The 16,424-nt window shown below is 36.1% G+C and overlaps 1 protein-coding gene across 2 annotated transcripts in view; it reads right to left on the bottom strand.

Annotated features, from left to right (window-relative positions):
• Positions 1 to 365: 365 nt before the first annotated feature.
• Positions 366 to 16,424, bottom strand: part of LOC111456423 (structural maintenance of chromosomes protein 5) — an 18,594-nt gene continuing 2,535 nt past the window's right edge. For both annotated transcript variants that reach the window (XM_023098276.1, XM_023098277.1), the window contains exons 2-30: positions 15,132 to 15,309; positions 14,879 to 15,032; positions 14,192 to 14,265; positions 13,914 to 14,063; positions 13,625 to 13,729; positions 13,393 to 13,538; positions 10,891 to 11,002; positions 10,658 to 10,813; positions 10,091 to 10,212; positions 9,865 to 10,009; positions 9,708 to 9,773; positions 7,694 to 7,822; positions 7,521 to 7,619; positions 7,209 to 7,374; positions 6,971 to 7,116; positions 6,749 to 6,812; positions 6,555 to 6,679; positions 6,351 to 6,428; positions 6,065 to 6,137; positions 5,602 to 5,705; positions 4,545 to 4,661; positions 4,396 to 4,473; positions 2,748 to 2,847; positions 2,601 to 2,655; positions 1,729 to 1,777; positions 1,559 to 1,646; positions 1,410 to 1,482; positions 768 to 871; positions 366 to 683 (exon numbers count right to left, since the gene is read on the bottom strand). In XM_023098276.1, the coding sequence (XP_022954044.1) occupies positions 622 to 683; positions 768 to 871; positions 1,410 to 1,482; positions 1,559 to 1,646; positions 1,729 to 1,777; positions 2,601 to 2,655; positions 2,748 to 2,847; positions 4,396 to 4,473; positions 4,545 to 4,661; positions 5,602 to 5,705; positions 6,065 to 6,137; positions 6,351 to 6,428; positions 6,555 to 6,679; positions 6,749 to 6,812; positions 6,971 to 7,116; positions 7,209 to 7,374; positions 7,521 to 7,619; positions 7,694 to 7,822; positions 9,708 to 9,773; positions 9,865 to 10,009; positions 10,091 to 10,212; positions 10,658 to 10,813; positions 10,891 to 11,002; positions 13,393 to 13,538; positions 13,625 to 13,729; positions 13,914 to 14,063; positions 14,192 to 14,265; positions 14,879 to 15,032; positions 15,132 to 15,309 (3,118 nt within the window). In that variant the 3' untranslated portion in view covers positions 366 to 621. The remainder of the gene's footprint in view (positions 684 to 767; positions 872 to 1,409; positions 1,483 to 1,558; positions 1,647 to 1,728; positions 1,778 to 2,600; positions 2,656 to 2,747; positions 2,848 to 4,395; positions 4,474 to 4,544; positions 4,662 to 5,601; positions 5,706 to 6,064; positions 6,138 to 6,350; positions 6,429 to 6,554; positions 6,680 to 6,748; positions 6,813 to 6,970; positions 7,117 to 7,208; positions 7,375 to 7,520; positions 7,620 to 7,693; positions 7,823 to 9,707; positions 9,774 to 9,864; positions 10,010 to 10,090; positions 10,213 to 10,657; positions 10,814 to 10,890; positions 11,003 to 13,392; positions 13,539 to 13,624; positions 13,730 to 13,913; positions 14,064 to 14,191; positions 14,266 to 14,878; positions 15,033 to 15,131; positions 15,310 to 16,424) is intronic.

A 16,424-nucleotide genomic window follows, 5' to 3' on the forward strand; every position in this document is an offset into this window, starting at 1 on the left:
TTGGATAAAAGTTCAAAATGCGTGCAAAATGCAAGCGGAAACACAATCAAGGTCGGTGTCCTTTTGCTAGAACACCATCACGTGTACACTTCTTTCAGGGTTTAACTTACTTCTTTCAGGGTTTAACTTATTTTTGTTGGCACATCACCTGATGCTTGACTCTGATACTATTTGTAACTGTCCAAGTCCACCACTAACAAATATTGTTTTCTAGACTTTCTCTTTTGAGCTTTCCTTCCAGGTTTTCTTTTTTTTTAAACGCCTGCTAGGAGAGATTTGCACACCTTTATAAAAATGTTTTGTTCTCTTCCTCAACCGACGTGGAATCTCCAACCGACAAATGGTCTAGATTTAGACTTTCTAAATACTTAAAAATATAAATATAATTATCTCAAGAACCCTGCCATTAGTTATAGCATCCCTCATTTGCTAAATATGATGGAAAGCTTTACAGATGAATTTAAGAAGGCATAATTCAGCTATACAAAATAAAAACATAAATAAATCACAGTCGTTTAAGGACTAGCAGCCATTTGATAGGAGAAAGGACAGCTAACTTCATAGAAAGGACTCTGTAATCGAACATTGTCTTCCTCAGCGTTGCAATCCGCTAATCGTCGATCAACATCGGCTTGCTCCAACGTAGTTCATTAATGTTCCCCAGCTATCTCCATTGCTCCATGCTGCAGTACAAAAGTTTTACGAAATGGGTTGTTGATCGTAATCGATGTTACTCGAGAAAAAAGGCAATGGGAAAAGAAGAAAACCTCTCGAGGGCTGCTCGATCCAAGGACCATTCATTATATTCAGTATACTACAGGCCCCACTATATTCCAGTTCTGGAAGTAACTTTGGAGTGAGTAGGAAGCACCTGAAATCATTATTACAAAGCTACAATTTTTGGTTCACTGAATTTATTTCAGGAGCTATATGCAGATAGATTTCTAAACTGTTTTTTTCTATAACAAAAATCTTTCTATATGGTCAGAACATTAAAAACATAAAAAAACTTTTTTAATGAGTAGAAAGTGTTAGGTTCACACACACACTCATCAAGATGAATACAGAGAATGAATAAATTACATTTTTCAGTTTACTACATATAGCTTTACTAAATCTTTGCAAAATATATCTCTATCTGATCTTTACGAAATATCTGTCATATATATCTCTATCCGATCTTTACGAAATATCTACCACATATTTCTCTTTACGAAATATCTACCAGATTTTACGATATATCTTACCATATATATTTCTACCAATATATCCTACCATATATATCTCTACTGGATCTTTACTATAAATAGGCATGAGGCTCCATATCCCAACGGAAAGAAATAACTCAGCATAGACTGCTCAACCAGAGACTAAAAAACCATGAGGGTTGAAGAGTAATAGGTACTCACTGTGGTGTATTTGTTTGGCTGGCAGCTCTCACCAACTGCTGGAACATCTTCCGTTCATTTATGGGATCCATTCCTATCAAAAGACAATAGGCAAAATTATTTAACAGAACTTGTTTGTGCCAGTAGAAGAAATTCGTATAGTTACTTACCTTGGTTTATCTCGTCAACTACTCTAAATGGGCAGTTGGTAAGGTCTTGAAGGGAAACAAGATACAAGATTGTCGACACCGAGCGTTCCTAGCAAATAAAAAATCAAAAGCATTATGAAACAGTTACCTCGTACTAATCAAGAAAAGAAGATTGCGACGAGCTGTAATACCCCTCCCGACTGATGATGTGCACTGAGAACCTGAAGCTGACCTGCTTGTCTGTTAATGGCATTTCAAGAAATAAGAAATGTAATAAGTAAACATAGCAACAATATTATCATAAATATGTAGAGACTGAACAGAGGAATTGAGGGCAACAATAGACTGGAAAGTCTATTGAAAGGTAAATGCACAAAATACTCGATTGTAGTATACAACTCCTAGCAATACGGCCACCATTCCTGAGATGCACTCAGTATACTGCCATTTAATCAAACCTAAACACAAAAACTCAAGTTGAACCGAAATATCTTGTATTACATATCATTTTTGGTTTCCAGTGAGGTTCCTTGTCCAAAAAGGAAAACTTTCCTTTATTTGTCTACTCTTCAGGAACCGGGATTGAATGAATGTATTGCTTTTCTATTAGTTTCGTTCTCGCAACTTTTGATAGAACATGTCAAACATTTGGAACAAGATGCTTCTTTTAGGTAAGATTGGGTGGATAGTAATGATATCCAGTAATGTGGAAGTTCATAACAATATATTGGAATACTTGCAAAAGAACGAATTTTCAGGCAGTAAGATTGAGTCATGTTGAACCTAGAAATGAAGTGAAAAGTTGAAGACCGCCAACACTTAATTCAGAGTGATACAACAAGGTAAGACCACAATACTTGAAAATCATTAAAAAAGGATACAAAGTGAAATGTCTTGGTAACTATTCCGGAAGTAACAATGATTTGAAAATATATCTTAATCAACCAATGCCAGTGACATGACAGTCTCTATAATTCAGATACATTTGACCAAAAACAGTATTCAAGCACAAAAAATATACATATATTTAGATCTTAAAGTGGGTATCAAAAGCTAAGTTCACCTGAACTTCACTTTAATAAGAATCCCATATTGATCGAAGTCCATATCATGCTCATCTAAGAGGGAAAAAAACCATCGCAAGGAAATTAAGAATAAGGAAGAAGAGACCCCATAGGAAGTAAATTTTCAGATCATTAAAATTCAGTACCCAATAACACTTCTCCAGCAACAGCCATCTCTTGAAAATTGCGACTAAAAGTCTCATTTATCTGAGAAACAAGTTTTCTTAAAGTTGGGAGCCAATTTCCCTGCAAATAATATTTGTAATATTACCATGATAGTTCACAAATAGTTAAAAAGCATCGGGAAATATGCATATCACATGACTGTTTGCTAAACCACAAAGGAAGTAACAAACCATAAAAACACGCTCGCTACCACCAGCACACATACAATAAAAAAGGTTCCAAAGCTATGTATGGGAGAAACGTTTTTTCTTTCATTGAATGGTGAGGAAACCCTCACATCTATACGAGATATTTCTCAATCAACCTCAAGCTGGATGGTAGATACTAGTGTCATTACATGCTTGAAAATTAATCCACCAAGATTGGTTCGATGAAAAGCCTTAGTGAATATGTCATAAACTAGTTGTTGGGAAGGCAAATATCTCAAATCCGTTTGTATTTGTTTCAATCTTCTTATGGATGAAGTGACGATTTATCTCAGCATGTTTCATTCAAAGATGATGTATCACATTTCTTATAATGGCTATGCAGATTGATAATCACAAGTACTTCAATAGTACCTTCAACCTTGAGTTCAGCGAGAAGGCATTTTAGCCAAATTCCTTCATAAATCCCATGGGTTAATGATCCTCGGCTTCAGAAACTACTTTGGGGTACAACTTATTGCTTCTTGATGAGCCAGGTTACTAAGTTTTCCCATACATAAGAACAATATCCTGACGTTGACTTGCGATCAACAGGAGATCCAACACAATCTGCATCAGTGTAAACTTCTAGAGATTGGTTTGTAGTCTTTTTGAAAATGAGGCCCTTTCCGGGATCATGCTTGAGACATCTTAATATTCTATACACACCTTCCATATGTTCTTTAGAGGGTTTGTTCAAAAATTGACTCACCATGCTTTCGGCAAAGCTAAAGTCCGGTCAATTGTGAGTCAAGTATATTAGCTTTCCGACTAGTCATCGATACCTGCCTTGATCAACTAGTTCATCTTCAGGATTAACTCCAAGTTTTGAGTTCACGTCCATGGATATATCACTTGTTTGCAACCATTCATCCCTTAAGAGATCTATAGTTTATTTTCATTGAGTGACATAAATCCTTTGCTAGATCTTGCTACTCCAATTGCTAGCAAGTATCCTGGATTTTCCAAGTCTTTGATCTCAAATCTCTTTGAGAGGAGATGTTAATCATTTTGTCAAGAACATGTCCTGTGAAAACAATATCATCCACATGTACTATTAAGTCATTAAGTAAATGTACAACAAATTTTTGGTAAGCGGTGGTTGGTTTTTCAGAGAGCAGCATTGCCCCTAGTTTCTCGTTCTGAATTGCCAGTATTTGGCTTCCAATATTCTGGTTTTCCATGTATTTTCCAAGTAATGTCTTTAGCATGTCCTAGTTTATGACTATGATCACACCATGGCCTTCTTTTGCACAGCCGACTATCACCAGATGATATTGATAGTTTCTCCGAAAAGCAAGAATAATTGGATCATTTAGTTGGTCTAGATTAACCAGCTCATGTCGTGCAATGGTATATAATCATATAATCCAAACAAGTATAACATAAACTTAGCTATTACACAAAATGAAATGATCTATACCTTCAGCTCATCAACTTCAGCCATACACTTCCTTAGTTCATGTTTATCAGCTTCTAGTTTTCTTGCAATGGTATTTATCTGTAATGGAACAGCATAAACATACTCAGCATGCACAAGCAACCAAAAAATTGATAATAAGACAACCTTACCTGACGCTGACGATGTTCGTATTCCTCAAGCACATTATGGTTTAAGAACAGAATGGAATTAGCCTGAGAAATATTATCTTGAATAGCAGCTTCCAATTCTTCAATTGTAGTAGGCATCTACACAAAAAATGAAACAAATCATTCTCAAGATACTGTTTTTAGTACAAACTAATCAAGCAAGGGTAGCCCCATTCCAACAATCTTGCACCGAGAAGTTTTGAGTTCGCAATAGAGGAAATGGAAGGAAAGATAAGTTTGAGGGGCCTAGGCCAATCCAAAGATCTGATAGACAGCAATCATTAATGATTACAAAAGAAGACGTGCAAAGGGAAGGGATCAAAATTTTGAAAGTCAGCGCAACTCTTCCAAGGTGAGACAGCCTTCAAACTTTTTTGAAAGAAGAGATGAATCATGTGGCATAGATTATATATTCGGAAAGGAAGACTTATTCATTTCTTTGTTCTTCAAAATATACATCAAGGTGGACTGGTGAAAGGAGCAATGAAAACCATATCACGGAATACAGGGGTTTGGGGGATTCTAGACAAAGAATGGCAGTATATAAGTTTTTAATCCAAGCCTGCCCTACTCTCCAATCTCTTTTCAAACCAACATTCCTCACCTGGAATAAGATGTGTTCAAGAAGATTATCAAAATCTCAATGTGTAGCAAGAAATCCATCATTCTAGAACAAGAAGTGTGATGTACAATTATACACCTTGTCACTTTTCTTTTTCTTTTATTAGATGAATCACATAAGACTACAAAAGTAATTGCATGAAGGTCTTGTCACCAAAGCCCAAAAATAAATATTCCTTGGCGCTTTTTTGTAACTTCTATGGTTTTGTTTCTTTATTCATTTCATATCATCACGGACAATGCAACTATAATTCAAAAGAACCAAATATAAATAAAAGGGCATGTTTATAGAAACAGTAAAAGCTCAATGTAATCTACTACAGCATAAATTTGTCTGCAATACACCAGACCTTATCAGTCATCACTCGAACCACAACAAACCAAAGAAAAATTACGTTTCAATAAGAACTCAGCAAACCTCAAGAAATTCCTTCTCAAGGTCAGGTGTGATCACAGCAATAGATTCTGCATACTTCTTGGCAACTGAGAGTTGCTGTCGATAGTCCTCGACTTCCTTCTTGCCTGGAACAAGGATTGAGTAATTAATAAAAAGAAGGATCAGCAAAATGAAGAGAGAGAGACAAAAAAAGGAGGCAAAGTTATGAGCTAAATGTCTCATGCATTTGAAAAGAACCAAAAGAAAAGGCAAAGCAACTTAATGAAAGATTGAAGATAAAATCACTATACATATAGTTTATAAGAAAACCATTTCTAATGTTGAAGCTGTTTCATGTATTGCCAACAAGTAACTTATAAAACACATAGTATAATAATCAGAATATATGCAGTTTATACATAGAAACATCCAAAAGTTATTTCTACATATCTTTCAGATATTATAACAGGCAGAAGAAATTTGCTGAAATTTGGGCATAACTTACAGTACTCAAACTGCACTGACGCTTGCAGAGCAAACTTTTCATGCTGCTTCAGATTTACCTCCAATTCTCTGATCTAAAAATATAATCATACGAAACTAGTAAATATTAGGGAAGCAATAATCTCCAGAAGAAGAACAAAATAAAACTGGAAATTAAACACTTCGGAATGTCAATAGAATCCCATTTAGAAGATAGAAAGAGAAATGAAGACAAAAGTTCACTTGAAATCCTTAGCACGCATTGTTGTAATCAAATATAATTTCAGCAACTTCTCCCGACAAATTACCTTTGCTTCAATTTCAATGGAGGACATATGGCTCTTAGTCAAGTTCTGTCTATAGGAAACGGCCTCAACAAGCAAATGCTGCCAATAAAAGATATCAAGTTTTAGAATGTAAATATATTTATAACTGCATTCATGAACAAATTTGACAAATGATGAGAAAGATATTAATACAAATATAAAAAGGTTCAAAATGTGAGACTTAACCTTAATTTCAATTGCACAATTGAACCTTTGAACGTTAAAATTTGTAGCTTGGTCGGCAAGCTTGGCCACAACAGTATCTAAGTCATCTTCCCGCTCCATAGATTCTAATTTCTTTTTTCTTTGATCTAGATTACCAAAAGAATATTAATTCACAAAATGAATAATCAAAATTACACAAAGCTATTAATACTTACCAATGCGATTTTCCATTTCACGGCGTTTTCTCTTCTCATGTTGCACAGTATTTAAAATATCATCCTGCAAATTTTTTAGAGTTAATTTTTGTATATTCACGAGATAATACATAAACCCCAATCTCAAATGATTAAGGACTTGAGGAGCACACACAAGGATGGTCATTATATAACCCAGGTTCAACAAGAAGACACTAATCTTTTTTATTATTTTGGATGTACCCGATGTTTGCGAAGTTTAGCTTCTTCATCCTCTATCAATCTTAGTTCAGTCTGACTTGATTTACAATTTTCTTCCAACGCAGAAATAGATTCTTCTAGCTCATTTTTCCTGGACCGAAGCCCATCAATTTCTCCCGCATCCAAGTCTAAAAAGTAAATAAAGGTTAATCAAAGTCATGTAATTCACAGCTTTCAAGGGTTCTATAAAGATTTCAAGGAAAGTTCTCGATATTCATACTGCACAAGAGAAGACGTGAGCGATCAACTGGTTCCACAGTTCCCGACATATGACCACCGTATCTAGAGCGAGACCATCGATAATGATTATCTGGAGTCCAAAAATCTAAAATTCCCAATTTTGAGACCTCGTCTGCCTTCTGATCAGTTACCTTTGAGCCAATATACTGGAAAGAGGAAAGAAGTACATTTATAAAGTAAGTAAAAAGGAAAAAACGTTTCTGATACAAGCTTTACCCATATTTCATAAAGCTGGATTTCAGATTTAACAATAAAATTAACGCCATATTAGACAGAGTTTTGAAAGCATTACTGAATGCTCCAAACCAAACTGCATGGTCAAAACCTCCTTTACAGCTGCAGGAGCATCAAAAATTTGGTCTAGCCGGGAATATATGCCAAATGCACGAACCTGTTCATTCAATATCATCATCATTAGAAACTAGTGCAAATGTAAACTTCAATCATCACTTCTTTGACAAATACCTCCTCAGACAGCTCAAAATGCTGATTTGTGCGCCTTTCACCTCCCACATAGTTTAAGATGGGAACGCCAAATGAACCCAAGTTTTTTACCATTATGTCACGATCGTCCGAATCTTGAGTTATGAAGGACTGTAAATCAAGCAATTGCCACCACAAGTAAGGAAAATCAGAACATCATGGAGGAATGAATCCTAAATTTTGTATAAGTCCATGTGGAGGGGACTCAGGTTGGTTCCTTTAAGCAATGGAACAATACACTTCTCCTAGAATAATTTTGAAGGTTTGCTCAAGAAGAGAAGGCCTTTTGAAGAAGGACAATAGCTTGCTTTGTTGGAGATGATCTGTTTGATTGGTCCTCTCTCTGGTAAGTGAAGTTCTGTGGGGGGGCCTCGGGGGTGGGTTCCTGTAAACAATAAAACAATGCCCTTCTCCTGAAATGGCTTTGCAGGTTTACTCAGGCCCTTTGGAAAAGGATCACATTTATGAAGTTGACAGATGCAACTGATCCTTTCTCCCTCCCTAAAAGGGTGAAAGAATAACTCCAGTTCAATATGGCAAAAAAAAAAACAAAAAAAAAGTTCCTTCTCATAGATTTTTTGAACTTTAGAGACTCAAACAACCAAAGAACTTGTTTCCAAGTAAGAGTGAGGATGCTTAGACTGACATGATTCCTCTTGCTAAGTTGTTCTCTAACTTAATCTATCTTTCCTCGGAGAGGCATACTTTTATAGCAGATTGTAGGAACAAAAAACATCAGGATTGGGTGTTGGCTTTAGAAGAGGGCTTTTTGTTAAAAAGAAGAATACTAAAAGAGAAATGGGCAGTTATGTGGGCCTTCTAGCCAGCATTGACATTGTGCGGCTGGGCAAGATAAAGTTGGCATCTTGTATCGTCATATATCTTCTTTTCCAAATCTACATTTCTCAAACTTACTACTGTTCCCATGCTGAAAGGCTTTTTCGTTAAGCTATCTGGAGATACAAAAATTCCCAAAAAGTTGAAGATTTTTCTCTAATGTCTTGCTCACAAAAGTATTAATTCCCACGTGAAGATTTAGAGAAAGTTTGCTTCTTGGGAGATTCTCCTTGCGCTGTTTGTGTCTCAAAGAAGAATGGTCTTTCATTTTGAAATTAGTTTGGTCTGGTGATCTATCTTCCCGAGTTAGTGGATGATTGGCTTTTGGAGGTCTTGACAGGCTGGAATTTCAAAGGGGTTGCGAAAATATTATGGAATTGCGTGCCTAGGACTCTTCTTCTGGGTCTTTCCAAGGAGAGAAACTTCAGAGATTTTGAAGAAAAGGGAGCCCCGTTTGGTTCCTTTTGTCGTAGTGTATAGTTCTTCTCTTCTTAGTGGTGTTATAATCCTAGGAAAATATTTTCACCAACAATTTGTAGATGATCCTTAATGATTGAAAGACTTTTTATAACATAGTTTCTTCGGGGAAAGGCTTTGTCAACCCTTTTCCCTTAAAGGTTGATCAGCTTGGCTATTTCTCTATAATATCTTTATTACTCATAAAAGAAATAATAACAAAAATATTGAAGTCCATTTGAAATCAAAAATTATCTTAGAACAAGATCTCAGAAAAATTAACTATTTCCATGAATTGTCAATAAGGGTCGATGAAAATAGTAACTTGGAGGAAATAGATTGAAGCCACAATGACCACCTACTTAGGATTTAACATCCTAAGAGTTACCTTGGCAACTAAATGTAGAGGGTCAGACGATTGTCCCACAAGAATAGTTAATATGTGCATAGAAGATCCATGAGTTAAATGAGTTTTAGAAGTTAACTTCTTAAAATCCAATTGTGGAACTCTTTCACAACCTTTTGGTAATTAAAACTCTTGATTTAATGTCAATCGGAGTAATTTCTATGAGCCCCCTCCGCTTTTAAGTGAGTTGATTGATAGCTCATATCCCCTCTCGCATTTGTACTTTGAATAGTTCAAGAAAAAGTAAGATATCCATCAGTAACAACGATAATATTAATAAACGTAACAATTGAGTACCTTCCAGGCATATGATGGGATATGACCTTCTAAGTAGTCAGCATGAGTCCGATTTGACACATTAACCTAAGATAAAATTCAGAACAAAAATGAAGGGGGAAATGGCATCAAGTAGTGAGTAACAAGAAAAAAAACTTTTATGTATTAACATACAAACCTCTAGCAACACTGGACCATACACCTCCTTCTTGAATTCATGGCGATGTTCTTGAAGCCAGTGATAAGCTTCAAAAATCTTCTCTGTTCCAGAATTTCTCAATGCCTGTAGTAGTTTTGTATTAGTATTCTCCATATCCTTTAACCTGAAAGAGGAACATGACTGTAAGATGATAAATCACCAAAGAGAGCTGAATTGACAACGGATCAAATATTCTGATATGTACTTATCCAAGCACTGCCTCAAAGTATTTCTTTTTTGGGATATATTTTTTTCAATCTCTGACTTCGTAAGTCTCTTCTGACTTGCTGAAACTTCCAGCTCCAAAATTTGAGCGCGCAACCGTTCCTGGTGAAGCATGATAAAAAGTAAAATAGAAAAACCCACAAACTTTATAACAACCATAAACAATTTATTTTGAAGTTTGTTGTTCTCGTTTTTTCTCGCTATGTGTTCTTCTCTGTTTTCTCTTGTTTCCTTTGCTTCTTTTTCATTCCCATTTGGAACCTGTATCCTTGAACAATTTTTCCTACTCATATCAATAAAAAGTTGTTTTTTTGTTGAAAAGATACAAGGCAGAAAAGTAATAAAAAAATTATTTACTACATTATCCGGTACATATAGAGAAATAATGCATCCAAAACAAACTCTTTGATTGCCTTATGATAAGTACCAAAAAATCAAACCTTAAAATAGGCCCGGGTTCAATTATTTCATTTTTGTCGAGACAAACTTTTTATTAAAATTTGAAAAGTTACAATTAAAGGGAAACATATATACAAATATAACTTACAATCTCGTCCTTGGGATGTTTGTAAGGAGGCAAATTCTGAAGTTCCAATTCAGCAGCTTCAAGTTCCTCTTTAGCTTGTAAGATTCTCTGTTGACGAGATTCTTCTTGTTTCCTCAAGTCTTCCATTTCTTTCAATTTTCCTTGCACTTGCACCCCCTACTAACAAAGCAAACATGTTGGAACAACCCAAGACATAGGAGAAGAATTAAAAAAACCGACAAACTTTAACATACCAAATGATTTTCAGTTTCCTGAAGTTCCATCCTTTTCTTGTGATTATTATTAATGAGAGTGCTATACTTCTTAGTTTTCGCATCCAACTTTGCCTTCTCCTTTCTTTGTTTCCTGAAATAGCCAATTGAAAGTAAACCAAACCGCTAACATAGAAGATAGTGGAGATAACAAGGTAAGGTTTCCAAAACTCATTTCTACAACCCCTAAATTTATGGTACCTTTGTTAATGCACACATCCCGAAAGGTAAGGTTTTCAAAAAAGGTCAAAATCTTCCTACCATCTCTTCCGCACAGAAGTATCCAATATTCATGAGAGGCTTCAAAAGGAGATTCTCCAAACGGTATGTCTCTCACTTTGCTGAAGTAGATTGAGATTCCACTTAAAATAATTTGAATAAGAGTCAATCTACAGCTTGAAGAAGAACACCTTCTTTCGGAAGTTGAGACCTTTTTGGATCTTATCTAGAATGGGTTCCAAAACGATGCCCACTTGAGATTATGGCCACGAGGGAGACCAAGATAAGAGGTAGGAAGGTGTTTGTGGTCATTTAATATGTGTTTTTCTCGTGCCTACACAATTCAATAAAAACATCCACATAATCCTCTTTAAAGCCAGAGCCAAAGAGAATTTTGTGAAGGAAATTCTGGCTGATTATCTTGAAAAATCAGTTTAAAAGCTTCTGAATAAGTGTCTTCTTCATTATTTTGGGAGGACTTATGAGTTGGTGAGGCCACAGTAGCAAATTCTTTTCCTAGACCATATAGTGTGATGAACTCCAACGGAGCAGTTGTGAGCAAGTGTTTGTCAAAAAGTACGAATAGTTGGAACTAGCGTTCTAGAAGAACCTCAATGACGAAGAACACAATGAATGGATCAATTTGATTGAACTTGTAGGCAGTTTTCAAACTTCTATAAAAGAGGATGCCAAGAGGTGGACTCTCCAAAGCAGTGGACAATGCACAACCAACTCACTTATCCCAACTCTTACGGCTTGTCATGCCCCATTTGATGATGTTCTATTTCAAATCATTTGGAAGCCTACCATCCCCAAAAAGGGGAAGGTTTTCCTTTGAGTGGCTGTTCAAGGGAAGTTCGATATTTACGGTTTACTGCAAAAGAAATTTCTCAATCTATCCTTCTCTCCTAGTTGCTATGTTTTTTGTAGGAGAAAATCAGAGAACCATCATCATCTCTTTCTTCAGAGCACCTTTGCAAGTGGTATTTGGTATAGAAAGAAAGAAAAAATCACAGTTGGTGTTTTCCAAAAGAGAGATGGTGCCTTCCTTCGGCTTATCAACGGTGTTCCTTTTTGCGGGCAGGCTAAAATCCTTGTCTGACATGGGGATGGAAACCCTATTGAAGATCTGGTTTGAGAGGAACCAAAGGGTCTTGAAAGAGATTATGTCTAGTATCGACATGCATGGAGATATATCATCTCTACTTTTTTGTATAACTTCGCTCCTTTTCTTTTTTTAACAAGATACAACTTCTCATTTATATAATGAAAATGAATAAATGTTTAGGGGTACAAACTCCCACAGAAAGCGAAGGTATGACTTTTCTCCATTAATATCCTTCCTTCACTTCTTATAGGAATAATCAAATGTATACTTTGACGAGGATTGTTGGGAGGGAGTCCCACATTGGCTAATTTAAGGAATGATCATGAGTTTATAAGTAAGGAATACATCTCCATTGGTATGATGCTTTTTGGGGAAGCCCAAAGCAAAGCCATGAGAGCTTATGCTCAAAGTGGACAATATCATACCATTGTGGAGAATCGTGATTCCTAACATGGTATAAGAATCATGCCCTTAACTTATCCATATCAGTAGAATCCTTAAATGTCGAACAAAGAAGTTGTGAGCCTCGAAGGTATAGTCAAAAGTGACTCAAGTGTCGAACAAAAGGTGTACTTTGTTCAAGGACTCCAGAGAAGGAATCGAGCCTCGATTGAGGGGAGGCTGTTCAAGGGCTCCATAGGCCTTAGGGGAGGCTCTATAGTGTACTTTGTTCGAGGGGAGGATTGTTGAGGATTGTTGGGAGGGAGTCCCATATTGGCTAATTTAGGGAATGATCATGAGTTTATAAGTAAGGAATACATCTTCATTGGTACGAGGCCTTTTGAGGAAGCCCAAAGCAAAGCCATGAGAGCTTATGCTCAAAGTGGAAAATATCATACCATTGTGGAGAGTCGTGATTCCTAACATACTTATCTATACCTATCCACCATAAAAGAAGCGATCTAATCCACAGCAACAAAATTTCTTTAATTGAAATAGCTTAATCCTATGTAAGTACAACCAGCACAAGATGCAATACTCCAACAAGAAATCCATCCCCATTTGGAGCAAAACCAAAACATTCGTAAAAACTAAAGTAACAAGGGCAAAATAAAAAAAATTATAGAATACTGATTGGATTTTTCAAAAAGGTTAACTCAAACTCTTGATCTTGTAAGAAAAATGATTATCAAAATAGTTAAACCAAGTGATCATACTCAATTGGCTCCTTTAAATCATTCAAAGTATTTGCAGCTTCATCTAACTTCTTTTTTGCCTCCTTTTCCTTTTCCTTAACTTCCATGTATTCAGCCTTTTTCATGTCATACTTCAGCCATGGCAGCTTCTTTTTCATGGACTCAACCTACAAATGACAGAACACAGATAGCTATGGTCATCAGTCCATGGAAGCACACATAAAAAGAAAAAGTTAATGGAAAATATTTAAACCTTTTTTAAAAGTTCTTCTCTTTGACGAACACGCTCAACATCTTTCTCCTGCTCGACATTTAATGCCTTTAGCTGATCTAGGGTGTCTCCATTTTTCTCAACAGCCTAAAACCAAAAGAACAGCAAGTTACAAAAAGATACATGAAAAAGAGATACATGAAGGTTCTTGTTCAAAAAAAAAAAAGTACATGAAGGTTCTTCTGTTCTCTCTCCTTTTTAATTGAAAAACATAATAAAAATTCTACATGGGGGGAATGAAATTACAAGAAATAAGTTAGTCTAAACTTACTCGTTCTATATTTTTTATGTCATGGCTTTTCTCAACAAGTACACGATGTAGGATTGGAAGTTGAGGATCGCCAACTGCCTTTTCAGTCTCTTCTAAAAGTTGGACGGGAGTTAATTTGGCAAACTCACAAACCCTGTCCTGAGGTAAAAACTAAACTCCTCTCCCACAAGAGAAATGGGAAAATAAATCAGAACAGAGCAATTGCATTCACAGGAATGTACATACATGCATGCATGCAAGCATATACCTCAGATAAAAGTTGGCTAAATTTTACTCACTTGAGTCAAGTTATTAACTTGAATGTTAAAACTTTGAATGATTCCAGCTACATCCTTTTTTGGCACAACTTTTCCTGGAGATGGACAACCAAAATGAAGAACTTTTTTTAAGAAAAATAAGAACAACTTTTTATATGACAAGTAAGAACAACTTTTTTACAAGACAAGTATGAACAACTTGACTATTCGCCCCTCCAAGAAAGGAATATAAATTAAACTTTTCAAAGGTATACAGCTACCTTATACAAATGTTTCATGGAAGAGTGGGTGTGTGTAAGAGAAAGGCTTCCACATAAGAGAAATCTATATTTCTAGAAAAGCCCACAAAGAAATATCCTTGAGAAAGAGAACCATTAGGCATTCAGTAATGAGTGGTGGGGTGGCCATATCATGTGAAACACTGAGCAGAAAGTGCAAGGGATTTCCAAAGCAAGGAAAAGACATTTAACTCATGTTCCTTTGTTTAAAGGTATCGTTATCCAAGGAAATGAATAGAAAAACCATAAGCATGACATGTTCAAAGATAAAACAACATGGTATTTCCTGCTGTAGTTGTAGTCCAATTAAGATAACCAAGTAATGATATTTCTAGACTCGCAAGGCTCAAAACCTCAAATTAGTAACGAACTAATATCGGTTAGAAAGGTTGAAGAAACAAAGACATGGACCATATACAGGATACCTTACCATTGAACAACCACTCAGATTTGTTGTGTGTGTCCATTTTACGTGTAATTGTAATATTCTCCTCTTTAGTATTCCCTCTCAAGGTTATTCTGACATAACCAGACTCCTCCCCGCGCTTCACATATGCTCCAACACTGGTCGCCCTTCCAAGGAGCTGCGAAAGAAAGATTTCAACCAATCTATACTAAAGAACAAACTAGAAAAAGATTGCCTTGGGTTAAGTATCAAGTACATTAATTGAAATTTAACCAACCTGAGGCTCACCACCAAGGCCAAGGGCAATAGCACATACAATAGAGCTTTTACCAGATCCATTGGGCCCAATTACAAGGTTTAGACGTGATCCTGGTTTACATTTCAAGTGGTTAAAGGTCATAAAGTTATGAAGCTCAATCTCAATTATACTTCCAGGCATATAATCATCGTCCCCCCTGAAGAACAAGTTTAAAGGGTAAAATATTTAGTATGATGTAAGACAAAAGAAACATATAAATTACACATGCATTTAATTCAACCCTAAATCTACATAAGAAAAATGAACACAAATAATATTGAAACAATAACTCAGTGAAATTTCTAATTTCACAATATTAATTATCACTTATAAGTATGTCTAAAGACTTAAGAAGGTATAAAATAAAGTATTTTATATGTGTTTTCCTTCTCAGCCTAATCTATTTTCAACACTATTAAGTTGCTCTTGAATCTAGAAGCACCTCAGGGTTGAGTTGACAACGTCAATAAGAGGAACTTGGTCCTTCTAATGAGATTGGAAGCTCAAGTTAGAAGCAAATGCTTGGAGGAAAGCCACTATTGGCAAGTACCATCTTGTCCTAGGGGTTGGTTGGCAAGCCCTAGGGTCCTTCAAGCTCTAGAATCCTTTGCCCTTCTATTGTTAAGAATTCTTGCAGGTGGATAATTGGTACAAAACTTGGTAAAGATGACAGAATTTTGTTGTAGGCGGATCCATGACTGCTTGAAAATCCTTTGACATAATCTCTTAAAGAAGGCATAGAGTTATAAATTCAAGTAACTTTTTTGTTGATCAATGTTGGTCTGAGGAGCTTGGAAGGTAGAAAGCTGATTTTAGAAGAAACCTTAAAGACCTAGAGGCTAGTGAGTGGGCCAGCTTATCAAATCTACTCCAAGATGTTGCCCTCGACCAGAATCCTTACTCAAAAAAGATGGAAGTTAGCAGCGTTGCTGAGGGTCTTTTTCTTGAACGCCCTTTGGATCATGATGTATTGAATTCTAGGACTCTCTTCGCAATTATCTTAACTCTTGTTCTTTGGTCTTTTTTAAGGTCAGTTTAGCTAAATTAGGTCTTTGTTACCTTAAGTCAATTAGATTACCCTTTGTAATCTTACCCCTTCCCACAAGTTCCTTAAGTCAATTAGATTACCCTTTGTAATCTTACCCCTTCCCACAAGCCTAGCCTAAATAAAGAAGGCAGCTCAGCTCAGACGAGAGATAACAATTTTCCACAAAAATGATGGAAGATTGCTTCGAGGAAATCTCGAACCCCCCCCCCCCCCCCCCCCCCCCC

Source organism: Cucurbita moschata, unplaced genomic scaffold, assembly GCF_002738365.1.
Source record: "Cucurbita moschata cultivar Rifu unplaced genomic scaffold, Cmos_1.0 Cmo_Scf00018, whole genome shotgun sequence".
NCBI lineage: Eukaryota > Viridiplantae > Streptophyta > Magnoliopsida > Cucurbitales > Cucurbitaceae > Cucurbita > Cucurbita moschata.